At 53.3% G+C, this 23,216-nt stretch overlaps 1 protein-coding gene across 6 annotated transcripts; it reads right to left on the bottom strand.

The window, feature by feature from the left end:
* On the bottom strand, positions 1–23,216 carry USF1 (upstream transcription factor 1). Of its 6 annotated transcripts, XM_077841112.1 has the most exons (12): positions 23,031–23,144; positions 20,234–20,311; positions 11,282–11,371; positions 10,629–10,678; positions 9,844–9,962; positions 8,241–8,342; positions 6,684–6,882; positions 5,793–5,880; positions 5,364–5,422; positions 3,769–3,863; positions 1,632–1,760; positions 1–1,175 (listed from the first exon to the last, which is right to left on the bottom strand). In XM_077841112.1, exons 3-12 carry the CDS (start codon positions 11,287–11,289, stop codon positions 1,086–1,088), a joined length of 939 nt encoding a protein of 312 aa, XP_077697238.1. In that variant the 5' UTR covers positions 11,290–11,371; positions 20,234–20,311; positions 23,031–23,144; the 3' UTR covers positions 1–1,085. The 6 variants fall into 6 exon arrangements, with proteins under 6 accessions (XP_077697238.1, XP_077697239.1, XP_077697236.1 ...); XM_077841113.1 differs by lacking the exons at positions 20,234–20,311; positions 23,031–23,144 and adding an exon at positions 23,148–23,216; XM_077841110.1 differs by lacking the exon at positions 20,234–20,311 and having other exon boundaries at positions 23,031–23,154.

Below are 23,216 nucleotides of genomic sequence, written 5' to 3'. Positions count from 1 at the left end.
TGGAAAAACAAATCACTATTTTTATTTATTCTGCTTTTTAAATTCAGAGAATTAAAAAAAGTCAGAGGCCAGCAGAGCCAGGCAGTGCCAGCCATGGAAGGGGGGTGGAGGGGCAGGGCAGAGCCCTGCTGGGGTAGGTGCTGCCCATGGTACAACGCCATCCGCCTCCCCCACAGTGAAAGGGCCAGTGGCTTGGCTGACAGTGCCCGCAGGGAAGGCCAGCTGGAGACAGGCTACCGCGCTCCAGGCAGGAGGGCCAGGGCACGCCAGAGGAAGAGCAGTGTTTCCCCAGTGCTGGGAGCTGCCCTCCATGGCACATGCTCGGACAGGCCAGGCTGGGGGTGGTGAGGGCGCCAGGGAGGAGCACGTGGGTGGGGGCGGGGCTCCGGGAGAAGCGGCCCTCTCCCTGTAGGAGCAGGCGGGGGAGCTGAGCGGGGCTGGGGAGAGGAAAGGGTGAAATGGGACAAAGAGCGTATGTCAGTGTCAGCTCCAGGGGTGACGAGGACGTGACAGCACACGGGAGGGGCTGATGGGTGGACGTGCTACCGTGCAAGCCTGAGACGGTGTGCACATGCGCGGGAGGGCTACCAAGGGGAGACGTAGCAGGGGGCGAACACAAGCATGCGTGGCATCGTGCCTGGGCGCAAGCCCTGCCTGGCTGCCCACAAGCGGGGGCCACGCCGAGAGCAGAACACCAGTTCGTTCCACTACAGCAATGAAAATACTTTTACAGAGACAGCATCAGCTTCTTTATTCAAACCAGCTCCGCCGGGGAGGGAGGCAGCAGGCCGAGTCTCTGGCCCAGGCTGGGTGGGAGCTCTAGGGGGAGGCAGGGCAGGCTGAGGCTCTGGGCCAGGCTCCAGGGGAGCTCTGAGGGGAGGCACGAGCGCTGGTTTCGGCCCCAGGACGCTGACGCTGCTGCTTTCGGGTCTGTACAGCAAGAGTGAGGCGCTGTAGGTCAGGAGCATCAGCAGGCGAGAGCTGCTTCCTGCGGGCAGTCGTGACTGGGGGGGTCCCTCCTCGCCTTGTGCCTTGGCAGACCCCGAGGCCTGGGGTTCAGCCGCTCCCCCCACGCCCCTCGCCAGTCAGTGGGTGTCATTCTTGATGATGATCTCCACCCCGTGCTGACGCAGCTGCGCCCGCAGGATCAGGTTCTTGTTCTTGAGATCTTCCACCTGGAAGGGGAGAGGAGGTCAGGCTGGGGATCTGCCCTGGGGTGGGCGCTGCCTCCTCAAACAGGGCTGGAAGTGCCTTCCCCAACCCACCCCCTACAGCTGTCCCGGGCGCATGGGGTACAGGAACAATGCTGGGCTGGCTAGCCTGGCACAGCCTCTTCCTCTGCTGTCCTGGGCCTCAGGCTGAACATACCCTGCCGCTGGGCAGTCTGGGCTGCAGGTGGAGTCCAGTCCCTGTGGCCCATTCAAGTCCTTGGAGCTGCCAGGCAAGGAGGCCAATGACCAGCAGATTCAACAGGATCAGGGCAAAGTCACCTGCTCCTTGGCCATGATACACCAGGCAGGTGGCCGCTGCTCCCAGCCCCCCTCCAGCTGGGCTGCATTGGATCCGTGGCCGAAAGGGGATGGCTGCCCACAGCACCGGCGGGGCAGCGACCAGCAGCACCCCGTGCTCACCTGCTGCCGCAGGACGTCATTGTCCATCTGCAGCTGGTCGAGGCCCTGCAGCTCCTCGGAAAGGCGGTGGTTGCTCTGCCGCAGCTCCTGGATGTAGTCACAGGCTTTGGAGAGGATCCCTCCCTTACTCTGCAGAACAGAGACACAGCTGGGAAGGGACGTGGGCCAGACCAGCAGGACACCGTCACCGGGGCTGGCCTTGGCCCCTGCTAAGCTGGGGTTTCCTCACCCCTTTAACCAGTGCAAGGCCCTGTGTGGATGCTCCCATTCTCCCCTTGCAGCTTTGCTTAATCCAATCAGCAAGGGGTTTAAACTAAACTGAGATAAGCGTTTACACTGGAGCATGCACCGGTTCAGCTAAAGTGGCGCAAGTCTGTGTGCGCGCGGCCTCAGAAACCTCCTCGCTGCATCTGCCCCTTGCCAGCCCCACTGGCCAGGAGCCCAGCTCTCAGTGACAATCACCCCACACAGGGATTTGCTTCGGTCCAAACTCAGGAGCAGACAGGAGGGTTTCTGCACAATTCACCCTTTGGAGGAGGCTTCTTCACAAGTTCTAAGCACGCAGGAAGGGGGCTGCACTCGAGCAGGACCATGGCCACGCTAGGCTGCAGGCTTGGCAGGGGACGGGGCTGCACAGAAACGTTTGCCTCCCAGCTACAGTTAGGTTGTAAACTGGTTTCATCACAGCAACGCAGCCCCATGTGGATGCAATGAATATGATTTACCCCGCACCCCAAGTGAGCTAGCGCTGCTAGGAATCAAGTGACACTAGACTGACAGGAGCCGGGCTGGACTGAATCCAGAGTGTCAGGGGAGGGATCTGCACCTGTTGAAGTCTATTAGCTTCTCAGCCCTTAGTTAATCTGCTACAGCGGGTGCGTAGGCCGGGCTGGATTCATTGATCCCGATTCCCTGTCACCTGGTCCCTTGTGCAGTCGCTTACAACAGCGCAAAGTGAGTGTTGCACACAAGGGGCAAGGGCCTGTCCCTACGCGGGAGGCGCTGAGGGCAGAGCTACACACCAGCCTTTGGCGCACTTCGTGAGCACAAAGGAGCCCCTTGAGCACACAAACCACCACCTGGGAAGGGGGAGTGGTGGAGGTGGGGCGATGCTGTGGGAGGGGCATGAAATGGTCTTGCTAGGTAGCCCCGAGCCCAGCACTGTGGTGGGGGAGGGGAGTTACTTCCATACACTGGGACCCAGAATCCTCCTCCCTCCATCACTCCAGAGCCATCTGGGGCTTAGAGCAATTCTCCTTGCTCTTCAGCTGCGCGTCTCTCTCTCGCTCGCCCTTTCCGCCCAGCCACATGCTCGGCATGAACATCACCCTCTGCAAAGCACTGCCCAGCCGTCTGCGAATGCCACTGGGCATGGACCTTCCTGCCCTTGTGCAGGGAGAGCGAGGCAGCGACGTTGCGTTTCCTGGCCCAGGGCCATGTCTGCCTACTTCAGGGACAAGAGTCAGTTGCTGCTTCTTACCCCAGCCAGCCTGGCGAAGGGGGAGGGAGCTGGAGGGGTTGGGGGGCTGACCCCTCCCTGTAAGCCCAGCAGGGGCCAGCCTGGCCATGGGGGAGGGAGCTGGAGGGGCAATCCCCGCCCTGTCAGCCCAGCAGAGGCAGCCTGGTGAAGGGGAGGGAGTTGGAGGGGTTTCTGCTGACAGCAGTGAAACAGTGACTGTGACCTTCATAGCCGACATCATTAGGGTTCAGTGTTAACATCCCATAGGGATGAACAGGGCAGTTGATGGCCCTGGCACCAGCAGTTCCCTCTAAGAAAAGCTTCTTTGCAAGCTTGAGGACTCGAGATTTCAGAGCTGTTTTTCAATGAATCAGGCTCCAGAGCACAATTCTGCGCCATCAGCACAGAAAATTGGAGGGACATGAGCATCTGCATAACATCTGAGAGCACCGGGGTTTGTCAGTCTGAGGCAGATTTCAGCCAATGACCTACCGGTAAAAGACCTCTTCATAGCATCCCCCAACCACCTGCTCAGGTCAGGGGAACTATTGGAAGCACCTGGTTCTAAAGAGAGGGGCTGAATTCGACACTGGCATAGGGAAATGCAGGCAATGCAGTTTGGCCCCCTTATGCCGGCCCCTGGACTGTGACCAATTCTTCCGGGGGGGGCTCCCTTACCTGCCCTGACTTGGTGTTCTCCATGGAGCAGTCTGGGATGATCTTGGAGAGCTGCACAATCCAGTTGTTGATCTTGTCCCTTCGTCGGCGCTCCACTGGGGTGGGGAAAGAGGGGATGGAATTTCAGGAAGGTTCCCGGTCTCTGGGACTGCAGATAGCTACCCTAATCTAAGCCCAGGTTTTCCTAGAGAGAGCTGTGCCCTGAGGGCTGAACGCGACCCTCCTTGACAGATATCTCTACACCCACCCTTGTCATGGCTGGAGGTGGGATCCTGCGAGGAGAGAGAAAATGGAAATGGGAGTACGGGGGAGAAAAGGGTCTGGTGGGGGCTGGATTGCAGAGGGGAAGGGTGGAGAAGGTAGGATGGGGGCTGGAGATGGGACCCCAGGCTCGTTGGGGTGACACTGCTAATTAGGCTCATTAGGACAAAGAGCCCAGTGAGTGGGGCAGGAACCCTTTCCCTTGCTGGGATCTTTCCATGTCTGGTGCAGTGGGAACAAAGCCCCCTGCCTGGGGAGCAGGCACAGCTGCTTTGTGGTGCTGGGAGAACACGGTCATTGGAAACCCGGAGCTGAGGTTAAGCTTAAGGACCCAACCCTTTGACAAACGCGCAACGCACAGGCCAGGCACCCAAATCACCTTAACTCTGCTCCTGATGCCCTTAGGCTGGGGGAGGAACCTGATGCACCATGTCTGTCTAGAAGAGTGGTTCTCAACCTATTTACCATGTGTTATGTGAGCCGAACCCAATACTACCTGAGGATGTCACGTGGGCCGCAGCTGCGTGCTGATGGGCCACACGCGGCCCACGGGCTGCAGGTTGAGAACCACTGGTCTAGAACATGCCGTGCCACGTCCCTGAAGGCAGACATTGGAGTCCTTTACCTGGGATCGCAAACGCTGCCCTTCGTACAGCCTTACGCTGTGTCCGGAGAGCCAAGGGAGAGGCTGATGAGACCTGAAGGGCCCCAGCCCCTGCTCTTCGCTAGAATGTCCTGCGCTGCCAGTTACAAGCCCCCTGGGCCCATCTTGGGGCAGGAAGGCACTACCTCGGGAAGGGACGCCAGCACGACAGCAGAGAGCCTTCTTTATTGCTGTAGTACCCACAAGGGCAGCGGCTCATCCAGATGTCCTCCGAAAGGCCTTACGCTGAAAGGTGCTAGGGATGGGACGAGGACAGAAGCGTGGCCACATTTAAGATGCCCACAGCTGTAGCCTGAGCATCTTCAAACCCTTGCTCCCAAAGTACCATCTTACAGGGAGCCTGCAGAGGTGGAGAACATACAGGGTTTTCAGGGTCAGCCCTACATCGGAGGGGAACTACAAAGGGATGGCTGGAGGCAGAGTTAAGGCCTGTTTGGGTGCCCTACCTGTGCACTTCCAGATTTCCTGGGCTGATAACTACAGCGCTCCCACTGATAGGTGCTTTCCATCTTAACAGAGCTTTTCCATCTGGGTGGGAACAGATAAAGAGTTAACCAAGGGAAACCGCTCCTTACATCTACTTCTAAAGGCAAGGTTCCCCTCAGATCTAAAGCTGCCATCAATGGAGGATGCCCCAAACCTTCCCACCCCCCAGGGCCTCTGCCCCTACCTTCATTGTGTTGTGCTCGGCGTTTCTCATCCCGAGTCGTCCGAGGAGCTTCCGACTTCCTGAAAAGCAAGCAACCCCACCAGACAGTGTAACGCAGAGGCTCAGCACTGAACAACGAGCCCCATGTCACATCTCAAAGCGCCTTCCTCAGGGCGGAGGCAACATCAGCCCTGTTTTACAGGGTGGGAAACTGAGCCAGGGAGTAGTGTAACAATACACAAACAGTAAGTCAGCGGGACAGCCAGGAACAGAACTGGGAAATCCCGACTCCCAGCCCCATGGAACAGCCCACAGCTGCTCCCTATAGCTGGGGATCAGAACAAAGACTCCCACTCTCCCCACAAATGGGAGACATAAGAAAGAAGGCTACTAGGGAAGGGGGAGGAAAGCGGGGTCAGAAGCCGCGCATGGGGCTGGACAAACACTCACGGAGAGTAGGGGTGATTCCTGGGTGCGATAGATCTCTGAGCTCCGCCCTGCAGAACTTCCTGGGGTGACATCATCACAAAGAACTGCCCTGAACAATTGGAAACACAAGAGATGGGATCACAAGGGGAACGTTCCCACAAGATAAGAGAAAAATCCGCATGCATGGGGCGAGGGAGCGCCGCTGACCCATCTCTGGGGTGACCACACTGGCTTCATGCGCTGCCAGCATATCTGGACACAGGAGGGAAATGCATCTGCAGCACTTGCTCTGGATGCAACAAACAGGGCTTGAACCTCTGGGTTTAGGGGACGCTCAATTTGTGGCCTGCTTTTGGGAGGTATCAAGCAGCCACAGCTCCCAGAAGTCAGTGGGAGCCAGCAATCCTCAGTACCTCTGAGGCTACAGATTTGTAAGGGGCAGGATTTAGGTCTAGGAACAACAGGGGACGAACGGAGCCAAATCGAATCAGCATTGAGGTGTCTTCTCTGAATTTAAACAGCCCCATTACTGGGAACAGCTTTGGGGAGAAGCAGACAGTGAAACTGAGAGGAAGCAAAAGGCAAACTGACCAGTTTACAATCAACATCCCAGCATAAAGCAAGCGAAGCCCTACTGGGGCAGAGTGACCCCGCTCTGGTGTTCTCTGTGCTGGTGTTAAGGGGAGGAGGTCCCAGCTCTTCAAGGCAGCCTCTAAGGCTGAGCAGCCCTGCAAGCTGGGGAGTCAAAGTTCACGCCACGCCAAGGAAGCCCATCGGCGTGGTCAGGGCAAAAGTCCGCACCGCCAGCATCAAGAACCCCACAGCTAACCCACGCCGGAGCAGGCTGCACAAGTCACGGGAGACAGGCCCCAAGAACGCAGGCTGGGTGTCCCAGCCCCGAAGTCATCCAACCTGTACCAGTGGGTGTGGCCTGCCCCAGGAGGGCCTCTGAGTTCTGGGTGGTCACCACCGCGGTGGCTGTGGTCCCCGCACCAGAGGAGGTGCTGGTGTCTGCCACGGCTGTCGTGGGGAAGTACGTGTAGTGGGTCTCCGTGGCTGTAGCTTCTGTCTCAACAGCATCTTCGCTGGTAAATGCACCCTGGATAACAGCCTGCAGCAGAGAGGAGCAAAGGAGAGCGAGATCTAGAGCAGAGGTTCCCAAACTGTAGGGAGTGGGTCCCCAGGGGGCATGATGGGGTTATCAGGTAGGTGCAGGACCCAATGGGATCACACTACAGGGCTGGTGTAAGGTGGGGGCTCTGTCTGGCCGGGGAAGCAGGCATGGCTCTGTGTGGGCGATCTGAGCTGTCCAGTTAGGCTCCCTGCCTGTCTCACTGCCACAGCCCCCAATAGGCAGTTCCCTTCCTCTACCGGGGAGGCCGGTGGGGACTCTGAGTGGGGAGCAGAAGTCTGCACCCCAGAAGTACTGACCCCCAAGCCAGACACAACCTCCTCCCGACCCCAGCCCTTCAGCACAGCCCTAGGTACAGAGCCCTGCGTGCTGCCCCTGCCAACAGAGCCCCGCCATCCCTCCTTCACTGTGGCCCCAGGGCACAGAGCCCCACGCGCTGCCCCTGCTGACAGATCCTCTCCCCTGCCAGTCCCAGGGCTTCCTGCGCCCCCGACTCCTCCCACTGGACGCAAACAGGGTCGTGCTGAAGGACTGGGGTCTGGAGGGGAGCAGTTCCCACTGTGAGCAGCCTTCAACTTCCCCTCCTGAGCCCAGCCCTTCAGCACGACCCCTCCGCTTCCCCTGCGTAGTGGGGAAGTGAGATGGGTAGAAAGCTGGGTCCTGGCAGCTGAGACCCCCCTGACCACTGCAGGGAGTGGGCGGCTGTGAGGGGTGCGCACATGGGACATGAATTTCCAAAAAGGGAAATTCAGAAACAAACCATTGGGAACTTCTAATGTAGAGCGACCCCTCCACCAGAACCCGTTTCGCACAGCTCAGTGGACAGACAGCGCTGCGGACCGTAGTCATCTATACGCTTGCAGAACGGATAAGGCTGGGGCAGGGCCAGGGCTGGTGTCCTGGCCCCCAAGGGATCCTCCTGCCCTGGAGGGATTCCTGCTGGAAGGGAGAGTTTGGGCTATATGGCCCAATCGGTGCCACAAAGAGCTGGGCCAAGAGCCGGGCCAAGAGCCACAAATGGGATTGTGACCACTCCCTCCGAGAATGACTTGGGGTAACACTGACCTGGGCCAGACTGGAGCTGGGAGCTGCGGAGTGAAAGGCTCCATGTCCCATGCCCTGCCCCCCAAACCACCCCAGCCCCCAACACTGGTTAGCCATCTGCTGCCAGGGTCTCTGGCCTGAACAGGGGAGTTATCAAGGCCTGGGATAGACGTGATGAGCCCCGAGCGAGCTGCTGTACAGGCCTCGGTGCATTGGCACCTCCCCAGCCTGCCAGGCACCTGCGACGCTATCTCCTCCTGTCGCCACGGCGGCTCCTTCCCAGTGCCACTCACCTGGGCCATGGACTGTGCTGCAGGATAGCCGCTAATGGCGCCGGTGCCCTCCGTCTGCCCATCCAGCTGCCCCTCAGCCACCTGTATCACCCTGTACATCACCTAGGGGAGAAAGCCAAGAGGCTGTTCGCGGCCTGGGTCTCACTGTCCGGGATGGAGAAAAGGCAGCCCTAGGACCTCCCCCGTCTCCCCCGCCCTGCAGCGACACAGACAAGAGAGCAGGGCAAAGGGAAAGCCCTGATTACCGCATGTGTGCGCACACTGGCCAGAACACGCCTGTGCCCCGCTCACCCTGGCTGCGCTATGAACACGCAAGCGGCCACCTACTGCTGAACCTGTCCGCTGGCCTCAAAGCCCTCCTGCCCCGGGGTCTCAGGTCCCTTTGTAAGGCAATGGGAACAGAGAACAAGGATGGCAGGCTGGGGGCGACGGCCAAAGCCCCAGAGCCCTGCAGCAGCATTACAGCACTTAACCAGAACACACCCCCTGCCCGCAGGGATGGTCCCTACTCAATCCCACTGCTGCCCAGCCCGAGTCTCTGCCAATACACTCCATGCCCAGTGCCAATCCGGCCATCAGTCTATCCCGGGGTTCGACCCAGCAACTCCAGTGCCACGCGAGGCTGTTCACAGCCCAACCTCGCAGATGGTGGTAGAAGCCTAGATGCCACTAAGCCAGCATGGGCAGCTGTCCCCATCCTCATCTTGGGACGGGGTTTGTTTCTACGCCTGGCCATGACCAGTTGGTGGCTACCTCGTTTGCACAGATCATTAACCAGGTCACCCCGGGCCCATAGTAGGTGCTTGTAGACTGCAGCCAGACTCCCTAGTGACCTCAGACAGGGCCTCAGACTTCCTTACAGTGCCAACCAGGTCTGGCCAGGGAGACAGTCTCACGCATACCTGCCCTCCCATTCATGGCCATGCAGAGCCACTCCCTGCCCCTAACACCAGGGGCAATGCACGACATGGCAGGGTGTATCATGCTCTTTTATCTGCCTTTCATGCAGAGGTGGGGAGCGCTCACAGCTCCTGACAACGTCCAGAGGAACGGCAGAGGCTCAGCACAGAGCATCAGGCCAGGGACATTTAGCTTTTCTGGAACTCTGCATTGTAGCCCTCGCTGCTCCTCTCTTTCCCCTGCCCATGCGTCTATTGCCTGGTCCCCTCTTCCCACCCCCTAACTGCACTGGTGGTTACCCAGGCACCTTGGACATCCCAGAATCAGGAGGCACAATTCCCCCCACTTGGTGCACTGTCCCTCCTAGAGGTGCAGCAATCTGGCCCAGAGCAGATGCAAACAAGCCTGGCCTAGCTAGACTGGAGACTAGGTTCTTGTGTACTTGGGTTTGCTCACAGAGCTGCAAGCTTTCCATGCCGGCTGGCATACACCAGCATAGGGCCAAGGAGTAAACATGAGGATCCCAAAGTCCGTGTTTCATTTCCTCATCCTGCACCCGCCCCAGCAGGGCATTTCCAGGTCTAGGAAGAGTCACCCCCACCCAGCCTGAGCGTGTCTCCCCCCAGGAGATAAAGGAGGGGGAGCTATTCGCAAGAAGGAGGCTGGAGACAGCTGCTGCTGCAGGGAGACCGTGCAGGCGTACCTGAGTCCCGCCATTCTCTGTGCGAAAGACATACTTGATGTTGGGGTCGGAGAAAGTGGCCGCCGACTGGATGCTGGCAATGGCAACGCTGGTGGGGTCTTCGCCTGTCGCCACTGCACCTTCAGGAAAGAAAACAGAGGTGCACATGCCAGGGAAGAAATCGTCAGGCAGCAGCCACGGAAGGTTCCCCACCCCCAATGCCCTGTCCTCGCCAGAGAGTTCCCAGCTTCTATGACAGGTCCTGATCTGCTGAGGTCAACAGCTTAGCAAGATACAAGCAGGACCAGCCATTTCTCCGGAGATCAAGAGTGAGCAGCATTTATGCTAACAACAATTCTGGAAGGACATTAAACCTCATGCTTCAGTCTCTATTAGAGACCTAATGTGGGGGGCAGATTATCCCACCTCTGCTACAGCCAGGTTCCTACATCTGAAGCAGCTGGTACTGGTCTCTGTCACAGACCAGGCTGGCACTCCTAGGGGACCGATGGGTTCTAGCTGTGAGAGTAATTCCACCAGGATCTGCAACCTCCCCTCCCCAGCCATCTGAAATCACTTCACCCAGCCCGCCAGACAGCTGTCAGATGGCAGGGAGATCCCAGCACCTCCAACCTGAGCTGCACTGGAAATGGTGACACAGCATCACCAATTCCCTGGGAACCCCACCCTGGGCCTCGACAGTGAGAACAACAGTGCCGAACTGTGGCATTTTCCTAGGCAGAGCTTTGGCTGCAGAATGCCATGGGGAAAATCTCCCAAGGCTGGGGATGGAGGTCGCCCCTCACCTTCCTGGATCTGCACAGTGCCCTCTTCAGTCTCAGCCGCTTTCTGCTGTCTGCAAAGGGAACAAGCCACCAGTGAGGACAGAACACAACAAGGCTTCCACGGTGGCAGCTGGTGACATGGGGTCAGTAACACAGGGCGCTCTGAAAAGCGGAGCCCCAAGTGCAACGTGATTAGCCGGAGGGGGAATAGACTTGGGGAAGAAGTCAATGACCATCTTTTCTGTTCCACATCTGGGTCAGCTACAGTGAAAGTTACTTTTTTTTTACTGTTTGTGTTTTTACATCAAAAATTCAGGTCTCGTCTGCCCAGAAGACTTTCTTGGATGTGTCTACACCGCAATCAGGAGGCGTGACTGCAGCATCTTAACCACGCTAGCACTGGAGCTGCATGACTAGTGGCTACGCTGTTGTCTGTAGCCAGTTTGCTGGATCCAAGCAACCTCAGGTATGTCTACACATGCTGTCCCGATTGCAATGCAGACATACCCTCACAGAGAGCTCACCAACTGAGCCAAAAGAGTGAAAGTTGAGCCATTGAGAGGGGAAGGGATCTGGAGACCACCTGTTCACAGCTCTGTAGTTGTTATTGCTTATTGCAGGTCCGTGGCAGAGTAACGTCTGGATAAAGACACATCTGTCTCTCCAGTACTTACCCCTTCATCTCTTTGCTCTGTTATGCATCAGAAGAGCAGGTCTTGGAGTCTCCCTTGTGCCTCTCACTTCACAGCCTCGTTTTCCAAACCCTGGGGGAAGGAGGAACACAGATTCTCAAAGGCAGGGGCCACACAGTGAGGACTGACAGAACTCCCTCTCTACCCCACACTCCTCCTCCAGTCAAGAGCCTTTAGCTGCCTGGCAATCTCTACTCTTGGGTGCCCCACACAGAACTGCTCGCCTTTCCTTTTTAGCCTTCTCGCTGCCTCCTCTGAGTGGAGATATTGAACAATCCTTCGACTGCTCAGCCTCACAAGCTGGCACCATTTTAGACTCTCATCTCCTTCTCCCCGGGTATGTCCACACTGCAAAGTTGTCGACAAAACTTGTGTCTTTCAGGGGTACTTAAAAAAGCCCCCTCACGAAAGACAAAAGACGCAAATGGCAGTGTCAACGCGGCTTTATTGACAGGAGCACTCTCCTGCCGACACAGCTAACGCCGCTCGCGGGGCTGGAGGTATTTTGTCAGCAAAAGTACTGACAAAGAGCGTTTACACATGCTGACTTTTAGCAACAAGGCTGTGTTGATACATCCTTGTCGCTAAAAGCTGCGTGGTGTAGACAAGCCTCCTACCCATATCCAGCTTCTTACTGCACCCAGTCACTTCTCCCTTGACACTGCTGCAGTCTCTCCCAGTCTGGCTTAAAGTAACCTCCTCTCCTCCGCCAGCCTATTCATAGATTTAAGGGTCATTATCATCATTTTGTCTGGCATCCTGTATAACTCCAGCCAGAGAACGTCACATGGCGCTTTCTGCATCCAGCCCAGTATCTTGGCTTTCCTTAGAAAGACATCCAGTCTTGACTTTCAGATGATGGAAAACCCATCACATCCCCAGGACGTTGTTCAAAAGGTTAATTCCCCTCACTGGTAAAAACATGCACCTTATTTCTAGTCTGAATGGGTCTAGCTTAAACTTCCAGCCATTGGCACCTGGTTCTGCCTTTGCCTGCTAAATCCAAGAGCTCTCTACTCTCAGATCTCTTCTTCCTGCATAGATACATATAGACCAGTGGTTCCCAAACATTTTCATGCCACAGCCCTCTTTGGGATCACCTCTAGCAATGCGATCTCCAGGCTGGGCCCAGGGGTTGACAGCGAGCCTACCAGGGGTGCCCCCCAGAAGTTTCTCTCATAATACACTGATGGGGGAGGCAGGAAGAAGGCCAAGTCTTAACCGCAAGAGGGGGAGACCCTAAGGGGGGTTGGGTGCTGGAGTGGCTAGCTGAGCTGAAAGAGGCATTAGGGGTGTTTGGGAGTGTAGGGAAAAGGACTTGTTGGGGTCAGGGAGAAGGGGGTAGTTGCCTGTATTGGCCAGGCTCGGGGAGAGGCACTGATACCAGGTGCAGGCAGCGCTGAGGTGGACGGAGCGTGCATACTCATGCCACAGGCAGCTGCTCAGCCTGTCCCAGTACCAGAGGCGCCTGCCTGGCCCAGACAGTGCCAGGTACCAGTAGCTGCTGGGGGAGAAGGCACAGGGGATCTATGCATTGTCCCTGTCACATGGTGCTGATTCTCCTAGCCCGGCCCTCTACTCCTGCCCCATGCTGGAACACTGGGATGGGTTCCCCCTGCCAGAGGATCTCACCAAAATGACTTCGAGGAGTTACCCGTTGAGCCTCCCCCAAGGGCATTGGTGCCTCTCCCCAAGCATGGCCAACACAATGGTACCCACCACGCGTGATGCGTGTACGGATGTGGGCACCACACAACGCCACGAAGGTCTGGCACAGCCACCCCTCCGTAGATTTTCAGTGTCTCACCACCACCCCTGGTATCCTTTGGGTCACAACCCACAGTTTGGGAACCCCTAAGAGACTAATCAAGTAGCCACTCAACCTTCTCTTTGATAATCTGAATAGATGGAGCTGCTTAACTTTCACTGTAAAGCAGGTTTGCCAGGCCTTGGATTATTCTTGTAACTCATTTCCGACCTCCCATCAATTTTCAACCTCCAGGTCTGGTGTCCACACTTTAAAAAGAACCCACTATTCCTGAAATAGTCTCAATAATGCCACAGACAAAGTTACCACCACCTGCCCAATCCTTCCCAACATTCCCCTGCTTGTACAACCAAGAGGCACATTAGCGCTCTTTGCCACAGCATCATGCTGGAAGCTCATTTTTCTTGGTTTCCACCAGGATCCACAGGCCCTTTTCAGCGCCTCTGCTTTCCAGAATACATCCCCCAAATGTAGGTAAGCATGACCTGAGTTCTTTGTTCCTAGATGTAGGACCTTCCATTGGGCTGTGTTAAAATACATGATCTTTGCACTCAGTTTACCAAGCAATCCACGTGGCTCTGTGTACGTGACATGTTATTGATTGCCACTCCATCAACGTGTATGCCATCTGCAAACTTGATCAGCGATGATTTTATATTTCCTTCTAGAGTGTTGACAAAAATAAGAGGCTGTGCTGGGCTAAGACCCAATCCTGCAGGGTGCCACTAGGAACCAGCCTCATCTGATAATTCCCCATTAACAAGTACATTTTGAGATCTATCAGTTACAAGCTTTCACCCCCTTTACCACGCGCTACTTTTATCTTGTATGGAGCTCAGTACCAAATGATGTATGTGTCCAGTGCTCCATGGTAAAACCATCTTCTCCTCCTGCCTCCTCGAATCCCCTTGAATGGCTTTTACTGTGTCAGCCTTCTCCTCCACTCGGTGACCCTGCACCCTCTCACCCTCCACACACCTCCACTCGGTGACCCTGCACCCTCTCACCCTCCACACACCTCCACTCATTTCCTTCTGCTCTGCCTCCTTCTCCTCCTCTTGGTTTTACACCTTCTGTGCTGCCCCTTTGCTTAGGGCAGCTTTCCCTCTGCCATGACTCCTTCCTGCTCACATTGTCCCAGACCCAAAGTGTTCTTCCTGCCAGAGACAGGACCCTGTTGTGTGCTCTGAGCAACACCACAGACAATTAGAGCTATCTAGTAATAAGGTTTCTGTTACACCCGAAGGAGACACCTTTGGGGGCCTAGATCATTAGCAGTAACCCCATCACCTGCCTTACTTCTATTTTATCCTCATCACTCACTGTTCAGCCAAGGATCTTCAAGTGCCTTACAGACAAAAGTCTCCCTGCACCGCACAAAAGAAGCAGTTCCATTCTCTGCTACAGCTGCCTTCTGTTCTCACACCCGCCACCAGCCCCCCAATCAATCCAGGATCCTCCTCCTTGTTTTTAACACCCTCTGTGGACTTGCTCCATCTCACTTCCTGGACCATGTCTCTCCGCTGCCACTCCACTGTTGATCTGACTCGGGCCGCCTCTGCCACCAGGAGCGAGAGTGCCTTCCCCTCTGCAGCACCTGTCTCTCTCCACCTCACTGACTTCTCAGCTTGTTTCAAATCTCAGCTGAAACCATCTCAGCAGAGGCTTCCAAAGCTGCCTCAGGGATTTGGATGGCCCTTAGTCCCCACTAAAATTAACAGCACAACTTTGTCCCCTCTATGGCCCCCCACTATCTTTTTGTGCGACTATAATTATTCAGCAGAACCTGCTTCCACTGCACTCAGGGTAGGCCCTCTGGGGATCAGGCAGCCGAATAAAAGCCCCCGTTTGTTTCAGCACATACTGATTCTGGGATAGCCAATCTCGGCTTGAAGTGAACTGAAGTAACACCATAAGGAGATCTCACTGCATCTAGCTGTGAGAAAGCCCTTGGAATACACATAAATACACCTCGCCTCCCCACAGCCTTCACCTCGCCATGCTAACACACGCAGAAGCTACAAACGGCCTTGGCTTCATTAGGAAGCTACCACAAGTTAGGAACACACCTTATTTCCAAGTGAAGACATGCCCCAAATGCCCTGCTCTGAGCACCAGAGAATACTGCCTCCTTTTACAGTCTGCTCTCAATTCTGCAGGCTCCCCGTCTCCACAGAGAAATTGGAGCAGTAACTCAAGCGTCCCCTCTGCTCCTCATCCACCCAGCTCCCTGGCGCGTCTCTTTAGAGCTCTGTTTCTCTTCTCCTCCTATTCAAGTGTTTTAGTTGGCAGCTGCCTGGGCTGCTGTTTATTTTAGGCTTCTTGCTTCCATGTTGCATAACAGGGATCACCCTTGCTCAGTGTACTCTGCACATGAATCATTCATTAACATGCCACTAACCAGGGAAATGATTGATTTTACCCTCCAGCTGGCTGACTCCGGAGTCTCACGGTTTGTTGTAAGGGCTGTTGGGTTCCCAGCCCCAGCCTTGGAGAGAGGATTTTAATATTGAGGGGCGGGGTGCATGACCAGCTTTTGGACAGTGCTGGGGAAGGGAGATGAACCGACTCGCTGGATGCCAAACCCCTCTGGTTTAGCAGTAGGAAGGTGACAGCATGGACGGCAGTTGTTCCAGCTTCCTCTCCAAGTCCCTGGAAGAAGCAGCTGTAGTTGATTAAAGAGGGGCCATCTCCATGACACCATTCATTGCTTGGCCCTTCAGCTGAGATAGCCAACAGGGGGCCGATAACATCAAATGGGACAACGTCTGCGACGAGGACACGAATCCCACTCGAAAACAGGCTGAGACTCAGCATCCCCGTCAGCAGAGGTGCAGGGCTGACTGGTGACTAGAGCACCAGCCTAGGTCGTGGGAGAACTGGATTTAAGTCCCTGCTCTGCCACAGATTTGCTGTGACACCTTAGGAAAATCACTTAGCTGATCTGTGCTTCCGTTTCCCATTGGTACAACAAGGATAATAGCACTGCCCTGCCTCACTGGGGGATTGTGAGGATAAATTGTGAAATGCCCAGATACTAGAGTATTGGGGGCCAGATATGTCCCTTAGACAGAGGATGTGCCACACAGTCATTAGATGGAAAGAACTTAAGAGGGTAAAGATTGATTTAGCTTAAGTTGTCAAGGGGTTGATGCAAGCTAAAAATCAATCAAATCAAATTGAGAGCGTCCCCTCAGAGTTCTGTACCAGTTCACTACATCAATTCAAAACCAAGTACTAAGTGAAACCACGACGCTTTGTGTTTAATCCCTATCGTTGTGAGGTCAGAGTTTATCCCAACACCCTGAGCCAGTTTAGCGTCTTGAAGACAAGGATCAATTTGGCCCCTTATGTTACTGCTGCCCCTACCACAAGCAGCAAATGCTGGTTCCAAGGCTGTAACAGAAACCAGACAAAGAAATGTCCCTAAACCTCTCAAATAAGATCACTACAATGGGAATGCTCACCCCAGCATGCAGATGCTCACTCTAGGTTTACACTGTTCAACTGTCAGGGGACAGGGACAGGCCATATTTTTTCCCCAAACTGAGGTACTGTAAAAATAAACTGTGAAGGATTTGGAGCTGCCCTGTGATAATTGATGAATACTGTATGTTGGTCCGGTTATTGGGGTGTTTACTTGACTTTGGGCTGGTCTACACTGGGAACTTACATCAGCATAGCTACGTCTCTCAGGAGTGTGAAAAATCCACAGACCCTGAAAGATGTAGGCCTGGTCTACACTACCTGGTTAGGTAGGCGTAAGCTGCCTTACGTCATCCTAGCTACGGAAGTGCCTTTACTTCAATTTGGCTCCTGCCGATGTAAATGCCTCTCTGTGCTGATTTAGTAACACCACATCCCCAAGCAGCGTGGAGTCATGGTCAATGTGTCAACACAGTATCAGTGTGGACATTGGACTGCTTCCAATCGACTGGTACTAGCTTTCAGGAGCCATTTCACAATGCCCTACACTGACAGTACAATCGATACAAGCGCTCTTGGTTAGGACACACACTGCTGACACAAGAAGCGAAGTGGGCACACACACAAGTGATCTAAAACCAGCGGTGGCTCGATGCTGATGTAAATTAGGTGGACAGAATTTTGTAGTGTAGACATATCAGTACTATGACGACCAAGCCACTGGTGCACAGTCCACTAGGTTGATGGAAGAATTCTTTTGTTGACCTAGCTACTGCATCTTAGAGAGGTGGATTAACTAGAGCGATGAGAGAATGCCTCTTGTCATTGTAGTGAGCACTGAAGTGCTGCAGCTGTGTCACCGTAGCGTTTTAAATGTAGACATACCCTTACCTTGCTGGCCTTAAAGAAAAAACACTAATATCCGGAGACGTGCTCAAGAGATGGCAACGCTGTTAGGAGGTCAGAGCAGATGACCTAGTGCTTCCTTATGACCTTAAATTACATGAAATGTTTCCAGGAAACATTTATAATAATCCCCTGAAAACATTTCATCCCACAACATCAATATGCCCCTGGGATGCTGGCAAGCCAAACCTTGAAAATGCAGTTAACTAGAATCAGAAATTAAACTGACTAGTTCAAGTGAATTGTCCAAGCTGGGTGGGAAAGGCAGTAAGTTAACTACAAGCAAAAGGGAATGGAAAGGCAATACTGCATTTTAAAAATTCCACTTTAATAATCTAAGGTGTTATCAGTGAGAAGTTTGCAGATAGAGGCAAAAGGCAGCTTCCCTTTAAGGAACGGATCTAACAAAACCATTGGCTTGTCCTGTTTCTGTGTTCTCTCTCTGGTGATATTTTGGAATGATCTTCCACAGCTGGAAGAAGGAAGTATGAGCAAGCGAACTAACGTATCTGACAAGAAGTTTTTTTCTTTAGCCAACTCACTGAACAGGAAATAAATGACCATTAAAGTGAAAAGCTGGAGCATATTTTGTAAATAGACATTTTACTGAAGAAGAGGACGCTCCTGTAGTGTTAAGCCTTATTTTTTTTCTAATGCTATTGAGGCAATTTAAGGGATAGACCCAGAAAAGAGACTGATGTGGCACTTTGTTTTAACTCTCAAAGATCCCTGATGAAAGGAGCCTCCTGGATCTCTAGCTACAAGACATCCATACTGTATATGGATTCCTGCTGAACATGGATTCCTTCCAGCTCTTACACCCATAATAAAGACAAGGCTTGAAAAAGGCACCAGTCATCTAGTAGTCCGAGAAAACCTACTAGCCCAGAGGCCAACATAAGAGAGGGGATGGCACTGGCAAGATCCACAGGTGATACCTGTGGATGGGTCCAGCACTTCTACCTACCATAGGCAATAGATAGGCCTGCGGGCGGGGCTGAACTCCGTGCTAGGCATTATAGGCCCAGCTTTCGCTCAGAGAACGTTCCCAGTTCTTTCAGACACAGGAAAAGATTGAAAACCTGACCAAAGCATAAGTGATGCCTGCCTGAGTCTGCAGACTCCCTGGAATAAGAGCCAAGAGGGGTGAACTGTCCCATTCATCTTAACTGCAAAACCCTTGACATCACAGAGAAAGACAGAGCCCCACGTGAAGCGTGCCTAGGGTCCCAGGCTGGGCAGCAGACAAAGTCAGGACCCCAGATTCTAGTGCCAGCTCTGCTATTCTCTGGCTGTGTGACCTTGGGACAGTTATTACATGAGAACGGCCAGACCGAGTCAGACCAAAGGCCCACCTACCCCAGTGTCCCGTCTTCCGACGGCGACCAATGCCAGGTGCCTCAGAGGGAATGAACGGAGCAGGTAATCACCAAGTGAGCCATCCTGTCACCCATTCCCAGCTTCTGGCAAACAGAGGCTGCTAGGAACACCTGGCTAATTGCCACTGATGGACCTATTCTCCAGAAACGTATCTAGTTCTTTTTATAACCTTGCCATAGCCTTGGCCTTCACAATAGCCTCTGGCTTCAGTGGCCCCATCTGTAAAATGGGGACGACTGCACTCACAGCTGTAAAGCCCCTTGGGATTTAGGAATGAAAAGCGCGGTATAAATCAAATGCTACGTGTGCTGGCATTGCTACCAGCTTTTTGTGCCACCTCCAGCTAGGACCACAATGTGTGATATACTTGCAGTCCTGCTTTCCAGGGGAAACAGAAGGAAGGTGCTCTCTTCTTCCCTCCTCCTGCCCCCGAGATTCATGACTATGTGGGGTAGCAGGAGAAGGTAGCTCTAGCCCTACCCCAGCCACTGCAAGAGGATGGAGGTCTCTGCTACAGTACCCCTACCCAGCATCTTTTTGGAGCCCCCCTTTCCTGTATGCCAGCTCTAGTGCTACTTCTGCTCATAACTTTTCCAAGCGGCAGATGTGACAACACAACTCTTGTCTGCGGCTACCACAGGGCTTGGCCAACTGCGTGAAGAGCGACCAGTCCCATTAATTTCGCTCCAATACTGCTTGGGCAGGCTACAAGCTGCGACAAGGACAAGCTGCAAACCCAGGCCAACACGACTGCTGAGGATTTCCTCTGCAGCCAGGACCAAAATCATTCAATAAATTAAACATAACAAAATCATGAGCTCAAGAATTCTACAGAAGTCGATGCCTTTAGCCTCTCTCACCACCCTGCTCTCCAGGGAAAGCTGCTAACTCACCACCAGCAAGCAGACTTTGCCAAGCCCCAGACACAGATTATCGTTATTAATTATTGTTTGTACTATTGTAGCACCACATTTTAATATACCGAGGTGTTATGAGTAGGAAGTTTGCAGTTAGAGGTTAATAAATGGTTTGGTAACTAGACACTATCATTTAAGGAAGAGACCAATCTATCAAACAATTGATAGCCCCTCAAATAAAGACTCTGCAGAAGATCCAACTCTCAAAACCGTATTCGCTCTGCAGCCTAACAGGAGTGAAAACTCATTGCTACCAAGCCAGTGGACATGGCTCAGCGATGCAGAGTGGTAGAGAAAGGGTGTGATCTTTTTTAAATTCACTTTTCCATCTTCCTTTCCTCATCTCTCTCTCCCCCCCTCACAAAGAAAAAAAAACCCCAACATTTAAAAAATAATCTTTACCTTATTTTGTTATTTACATTTTTTTAAACAAAGCTGAAGTTACAGAGTCAACTTCAAGGATCACACAGAAACATAAGTTTGTCAGCAAAATCATTTCAGAAGCGAAAACAAAATCTTAAACTTCTGACCCCTCACCTTCTGTTTCCTTCAATCATCTCTCCCCACTTGGACACTGGATGACAGCTTCACTTTCACATTCTTGATAGTGCAAGGCTTGGGGTTCAAACAGGACAGGGGAACATCTATTTACCTTTGAACAAATGTTTGCATTCGAACTTTTTTCAAAACACTTGAAGGCATTTCTCTTGGGCCCAGGCTTTTTTTTTTTAAAGTTATGGGCCAAGTTTAACATAGCAGCTGTTTTGTTCCAACAGCAACAACTTAAATGCATGCAGAAGCTAATCTCACCACAATATCTATGCACTAACAGTAGAAAGTTCCTCGGCAGAAGTCTGTCAATACTCTTGCTAAATAAAAACAACACAGCCAGTCGGGCACTCACTTTTGTGCACCTTGCGCGCGTGCGCACACACACACCCACGACTGATTTATTTTTAATGTATCAACAAGCAGCGCATGATTAGTTTAATAAATTAGGCCCTGATACTGCAAGGAGGCCCCTTACACCCAGGAGGAGCCGCAATGCCCACTGTAAGAGTCCACCCACGCAGGGCAGATTGCAGGATCAGGGCCTTAGATATTTGGAAGACTTTCCACTGGTGCTAGTACAAGGATATTTTAAATGAGCCTCTTGTTGATTCAGGGAAAGTCCATAGAGAGATTTGTTTGTAAAGCTCTCAAGTTTAGGAGTGTGCTTAGAAGGGTTAAGTATTATTCACCTCTTCCCTCTCCAGTCTAGAGCTACTGCTAAAATCATCACCAGCAATCTGCTGCTGTCAACACCTACCCCCACTTCACTGGATTCTCTCACCTGAGTCAAGTTCCACATCCTCACATTTAACACTCAACAGGAGTGTGACACTGGCTATATCTCTGCTCTTCCCCTGCCTCTGCATTTTCTCTCACCTGCTCCCTTTGTCACCTTCTCCCACCCCTGGCTTCACATATTTTCCATACCACTCCCTGTGCTTAGACCAGTTATACATGCAAAGCCCCTCACCTCTCCGCTTTCAAACCCAATTCCTGTGCAAAGCCTTCCAGTGCTGGTATCTTCACCACAACAACACTGCACAACATGGCCTGAAACTGTCAACTTGTGCATTATATTGGCCTAAGACCTGATCTACTAACAAAATTGCACTAAAGATATTTTTTAAAAAACTGATTTAGTTAAACAGGAGCAAAACTCTGCATAGACATTTTAAATTTGATTTAAACCTGGTTTATGTTGCTTTAGCTTGTGTCAGTAAGTTTATATGCACAAACTACACAGATACACTGGTTATAAGCATTACATGAGGGATTTACATCAGTTTAGCAGTGAAGATTGATTAAACCAGTGCAACTTCTGCAAAAGACTATAAGACCTTGTTTACACACAGAACCCACATCAGTTTAGAAGCCAATTTCAGTTAAACCAGTGTAAATCCTTTGGTGGACACTTCTATCACTTTAAAACTGGCTGCATGGTTTAGCTTGCATCTGGCTGTTTCCTAAGAAAAGCTAAACCAATATAAACCAGGTTTAAATCACTTTAAGAGCATCTACACAGGGTTTTGCATCAAATTTAAATCACACCTTTAGTTAAACCAGTGTTACTTTGTGTTTAGAGCAGCTGTAAGCTCTTTGTCTGTTTTGTGTTTGCAGCAATCTAAACATTAGAACAGAAAAGTAAACTGTATGGGAGGCCCACATAAAAGGGAAACATAAATGAAGCACAATCATAACAGATCGCCCCTGTGCAAACCTGGATGTCATGGCTGCAAGAGAGCGCAAGCAGCACCCTGTGTATTCCCTGCACGCACGCACTCCATCTCACCACAAAGACTCAGCACAGAAACGCAAACAGTTCTATTCCCCCAGCGGGGGTGGTGGTGAGCGATATGAGATAACAACAAAAGCCTTTATTATTGTGCATGGAGGAAACAGGCAGCTAAGCAGCTCCTGATAAGATGTGGCTGATGAATGACTGAGGATTACAGAGAAGGAGGGTTCAGGTTCATCAGGTTAGTGTTAACAGGGGCACTCAGGGGAAGGGATGGACCAATCACACCTGGCAGGGGAGGAGAGAAGAGGTTTGGTGTCTGACATGCACCAGACAGATTCCCCAATAAAAACTTCCCTCCAGCACATGTAGGAATTCAGCCAGGGGACAGAGACCAGGGAGGATGAGGCCAGGCCAGTAGCACTAAGGCAACAAGCTATGTCTATTGCTGGTGATGATACACTGGTTGTACAGGGACCTCCCCTGCTTCTCGCATTCAGATGTTCGGTTCTAGTCTATCCAGGGCCTTACACCCTGTTCATCACCGCGGCATCTGTTGTTGCGATGCCCAGAGCTCTTCAGAGCAGTGAATGGGCTCGCAGAGCACCTAGTACTGAGGGGGGGCAGGGGACCACCCCCATAATACCAGAAGGGAACTGAGGGGGCCCTATGGCCTCTCACAAAAGGGGGCAGTCAGGGGGGCTACAGCACACTTGGGGCAAAGGGGGCAACGTGCCCCAGCCAGGTGACAGGGGGCTGCGGGAGGAACGAGGGACTGCACCCCTCAGCCCCAAGGGGTCCCCAACGCACCGCAGTCCCGGGTGCAACCAGCACCCCCCCGAGACCCTAAGATAGGAGGGAGGGAGTAAAGCCAGGCCACCCCCTCCCCCAACCTAAGTCCACCCCCGGCTCGGCCTGTACCCCCACCCTCGGGCCACCCCCAGTCTGGGCATCTCCCAGCCAGCCGCCCCCCGGCCCATTCCCCACCAGCCGGGCCACAGGGGCCGAACCGCGCCAGCGGAGCCCCGCTCCCCACAGGCCCATTACCTGTTTTTTCCCTTTATCCCTCTTGCTCTCTCACCCCCTTTTCTCTCCATGGAGCTTTGCACATGCGCACTCGCCCAACGCCCCCTCCCCCTCCACCGCCGCGGCTGCCGCCATTACCGTGCGGGGCGGAAACAGGGCGGTAACCCGGTCCCGCCCCTCGCTGAGCCGCCGCTCGCCGCCATCTTA

Source organism: Eretmochelys imbricata, chromosome 24 (genome assembly GCF_965152235.1).
Source record: "Eretmochelys imbricata isolate rEreImb1 chromosome 24, rEreImb1.hap1, whole genome shotgun sequence".
NCBI lineage: Eukaryota > Metazoa > Chordata > Testudines > Cheloniidae > Eretmochelys > Eretmochelys imbricata.
This window is presented reverse-complemented; position numbering and strand designations above follow the sequence as displayed.